The sequence below is a fragment of the Gavialis gangeticus genome, unplaced genomic scaffold, assembly GCF_001723915.1.
Source record: "Gavialis gangeticus isolate Ggan-Ray unplaced genomic scaffold, GavGan_comp1, whole genome shotgun sequence".
In the NCBI taxonomy this organism is placed as follows: domain Eukaryota; kingdom Metazoa; phylum Chordata; order Crocodylia; family Gavialidae; genus Gavialis; species Gavialis gangeticus.
This window is the reverse complement of record NW_017729008.1, coordinates 12016738-12021161: the sequence shown is the minus strand read 5'-3', so window position 1 is coordinate 12021161 and position 4424 is coordinate 12016738. Positions and strand designations below refer to the sequence as shown.

Below are 4424 nucleotides of genomic sequence, written 5' to 3'. Positions count from 1 at the left end.
ACCTTCCTCTCCATCTACGTGGCGCGGCTGGACGGCAAGATCGTCAAGAGCATCGTGGAGAAGCAGCCGCGCCGCTTCGCGCTGCAGCTCCTGCGCTGGCTGCTCATCGCCGTGCCCGCCACCTTCGTCAACAGCGCCATCCGCTACCTGGAGGGCAAGCTGGCCCTGGCGCTCCGCACGCGCCTGGTGGAGCGCGCCTACGAGACGTACTTCGCGCAGCAGACCTACTACCGCGTGAGCGGCATGGACGGCCGCCTGCCCACGCCCGACCAGTCGCTTACCGAGGACATCATGCTGTTCGCGCAGTCCGTGGCGCACCTCTACTCCAACCTCACCAAGCCCATCCTGGACGTGCTGCTCACCTCGTACGCGCTCATCCGCACGGCGCGCGAGCGGGGCGCCAGCCCGGTGGGCCCCACGCTGCTGGCCGGCCTCGTGGTGTACGCCACGGCCAGGGTGCTCAAAGCCTGCTCGCCCCGCTTCGGCCGGCTGGTGGCCGAGGAGGCGCAGCGGAAGGGCTACCTGCGCTACGTCCACGCCCGCATCCTGGCCAACGTGGAGGAGATCGCCTTCTACCGCGGCCACAAGGTAGGGCGGCCGCGCACCGGCCCCTGCTGCAGCGCGGGCAGATAGGATCTGCTGGCTGTCAGCTCCCTCCCTCCACCCCAGCGGCTTGAATTCCTCTGACACTGAAGCCTGTTTACGTCTTCAGTAAAAAACAAGCAAACAGTACCCAGCACTGCAGCAGCCTTGTAGGATTTCCGTGTCCCCCCCTCCCCCCACCGGCCCCGTTCCTGGCTCTGAGCTGCACCACGGCTCTTTCATCCTCCCTGAGAGGCTCCTCCAAAGGGAGCTTCTCCTAATGCCTTCTGTTTTTAACCCTGGCAGGCTCTTCTCATTCATTCTGTTTCATTTCATAGCAAACCAGGGTTGGGAGGGACCTCAGGAGGTCATCTAATCCAGCCCCCTGCTCAAAGCAGGAGCATCCCCAACTAGATCATCCCAGTCAAAGCTTTGTCTTAGCTGGGTCATAAAACCTCCAAAGGATGGAGCTTGTACCACCTCTCTGGGTAACGTGGTCCAGTGCTTTACTATCCTCCTAGTGAGAAAAGTCTCCCTAATATCTAACCTAAACTTCCCTTGTTGCAATTTGAGACAGTTGCTCCTCGTTCTGTCGTCTGCCACCGCTGAGAAGAGTGCAGCTCCATCCACTTTTGAACCTCCCTTCAGATAGTTGAAGGCTGCTATTAAATCCCCTCTCAGTCTAATTAAATAAATAAGCACAATTTTGTCAGTCTCTGGTAAGTCAGGTCCCCTGGCCCCCTCACCATTTTTGTTGCCTTTTGCCAGGCTCTCTCCAATTTGTCCACATCCGTTACGTAGTGGGGGCCCAAAACTGGACACAGTACTCCAGATGTGGCCTCACCCGTGCTACATAATTATGATTTATTTAATAATACATTTATTATTTGTTTTTTCTTATTAATCTTATCCTCACTGGTGTTAGCAGAGGCGCTTTCAGGGTGATGAAATCCTCACTCATAAATGATGCTATGCAAAGGCAACAGTGTTGCAAGGCAATGCAAAGGTGAATTTTGCTCTCTGGCAGAAGGCAATGTGACCTTTGCCACTGTTTTGGTAGCCAAGTCAAGAAGTGGTGGCTGCAGACCCTTAAAATAGCAGAAGTGCAACACTGTGTCCCAGCAATCAGGGTTATGTAAAAAGTATCTGGTTGTGAGGAACAGGCCTAAATTTTATCTGATGGGAATTCTGACAGGAACATCTTTTGGGTGGGTAAGAGAGATTTTTTTTCCGGGTGGGGGGACAGTTTTGCCTCATGTGGAAGTGAACAGTGAAAAATGGCCTGCAGTGTTACTGTTCTTTTCAGTCAGTGTTATTCATAATGCAACATGAGCAGCTCATCTTTATAATGGCAAGGCTCTGCTGAAGCTGTCACACTGCATTAACAGCAGCTAAACTAAGCAGGTTTTTTTTTCTCCCATCACTACTTCTATGTTATTTCAGCCAGATTGTTTTATATCCTACTTCACATGCAATTCATTAAGCTGCTTGGGTAAATGGTATAAATTATCACTTTCTGTAGCCAGCTTGCTATGTTATTAAACATCAGTTCAAGATATCAGTTCTATAGGTTTACTCAGGCAAAACTCCCATCAGAGCAAACGAGAGCGAGACAGAGTAAGACTAGCAGACTTAATCCCTACATCAGTCACCAGCATTGCCCAGCTCATAGAGTTCCAAGAACAGGAACTGTTTTGTGTGATGAACATTAATTAATCTTCCATGGATTGTGAAGAACAACTCTTATGACTCGGTTATTGTTCTCCAGGTGTGTCAGATGGCATCATAAGGGGTACAGAACTGCAAAGGGGCTTCAGTGTAGACAGCAATTCAGTCTATAGGCTATATGAAAGGTGATACTTTATATAAATACCACACACACTTTTACAAGATGTAGAAAAAGATTTAAATTCAACTGTAGATGTAGGATTGCATCGTGTGTGTGTATGTGTACTTTGTAAGTATGAATATTTATGTCATACTGTGTTAGTATCTACATTTTTAACTATAGGTAGAAATGAAACAACTACAGAAAAGTTACAAGGCTTTGGCAGACCAAATGAACCTCATATTGTCCAAACGTTTATGGTACATCATGGTAGAGCAATTCCTGATGAAGTATGTCTGGAGCAGCTGTGGCTTGATTATGGTGGCTGTGCCTATTATCACTGCGACTGGATTTGCAGATGGAGGTAATAACATTTTTACTTTAATTTCAAATGTCTGTTAAAACTTCAGAGTAGAAATAAAATTGTGTCTCACTTTAATACTGCTTTTATCTACATGGCTGTAATGTACAGAAACTATATACCACATCTTCATGTTACTCCTATCATGTCTCAAACATTACAAACAAAGCAAATCAGCTGAGAGCAAAAATGATAAAAAACATTACTTTGAACTTAAACCTGCTGAACCTCATAAATTCTGAAGTGACAGGTTTACAGGACGACCTGAATGGTCATGTTATATAATATTGTAACCTTAGCTGTAGCTGTCATACCCTAAGTGAGGTTGGAAAAGCATGCTGATTCTTGGAATACATGTTGCTTTGTTACTAAGTACTGTTCATTGATTGATTCATTAGTTTATTCATTCCTTTATTGGCTTTTCTCTGATCCTCCTCTTATTGTTTGAGCACTTCAAGGCTCTGCCACATGTTCAAGGTAAAGCTAGATAGAAACCAGCTATAAAGTTGTTGCACGTTTTCAAGCACTAACCACATACAGTTGGCTCTTTTTAAGCTAGGCAGACATCTTTATGGCTTGTGAATTACTTTGCATGTGTGGCTGGTCTAAACTTATTCCTTGATGTTAATTGCAGTTAACATCATGGGCCAGTTAATTGCATAATATATAGGCAGATAAGATTCTTTGGGTGAATCTGATATCTTTTATTAGACCAGCTTAAATAGTTGGAAAAGAATTTTTAAGCAGGCTTTCGGGTTCAAAAACCCTTCGTCAGGCTGAGGAAGTTTCAGCAGTTGATGTGTGTTCTTCCTGGATAGAATGAATAGTAAAGAAGCCAAAGGCTGGGCTGGGCTGTATTCAAGACAGGCAGTCAGTGAAGATGTAGATTGAGGAGTCAATGGGTGAGAGACAGGCTGGGGGGGGGGGGAGAGAAGGGGGCTGAATAGTGGAGAAGTACCTGGGAAGTCAGCTGTCGGGTAGGTTATAATGTGTCATAAATCCAATGTCTATATTTAGTCCGTGATTTTTAGTATCCGGGAGGTTGATGACGTAGAGTTCATAGGCTTGTCTCTGGGAAGCATTTTATAAACTTCCTTTGAGGATCAGGACTGAGAGATTGGAGAGAGAGTGGTTTTCTTGTGAGAAATGTGCCCCCACATGTAATTGGGTATTCTTGTCTTTGATAGATTTCCGGTGTGCATTCATTCTGGTGCCAACTGCTGAAACTTCCTTAGCCTGATGAAGGGTTTTTGAACTCAAAAGCTTGCTTAAAAATTGTTTTCCAACTATTTAAGTTGGTCTAATAAAAGATATCAGATTCACCCAAAGAACCTTGTCTGCCTATGTCCTTACCAACACAGCTACAACCTACACCCCCCTTGCATAATATATGTAATACGTGGTAGGGGCCTTACACATGCACATTTATTTATATTTATTTATTCTACTATGTGTTGACCTATCTAGGAATCTGCATATTCTGCCTTGTTTGGGGTATAGAAGGGGACAGGAAATTCAGGTTATGGGTCCATGTGACACTAATATTCATATCTTTCAAAGATCCTGCCCAGATCTTCTGGCAGCAATGGTGATATGAGGCCCTGATATTACTGCTATTAGAGATGTTTTAAAAAAAAAAAAAAAAAAAAAAAA

General features: G+C 45.3%; 1 protein-coding gene across 1 annotated transcript in view; it reads left to right on the top strand.

Annotated features, from left to right (window-relative positions):
* Positions 1–6: 6 nt before the first annotated feature.
* Positions 7–4424, top strand: part of ABCD2 (ATP binding cassette subfamily D member 2) — a gene marked incomplete at its 5' end in the record, with an annotated part of 95793 nt that continues 91375 nt past the window's right edge. The window contains 2 exons of the mRNA XM_019509387.1: positions 7–588; positions 2594–2774. Of these exons, the coding sequence (XP_019364932.1) occupies positions 7–588; positions 2594–2774 (763 nt within the window). The remainder of the gene's footprint in view (positions 589–2593; positions 2775–4424) is intronic.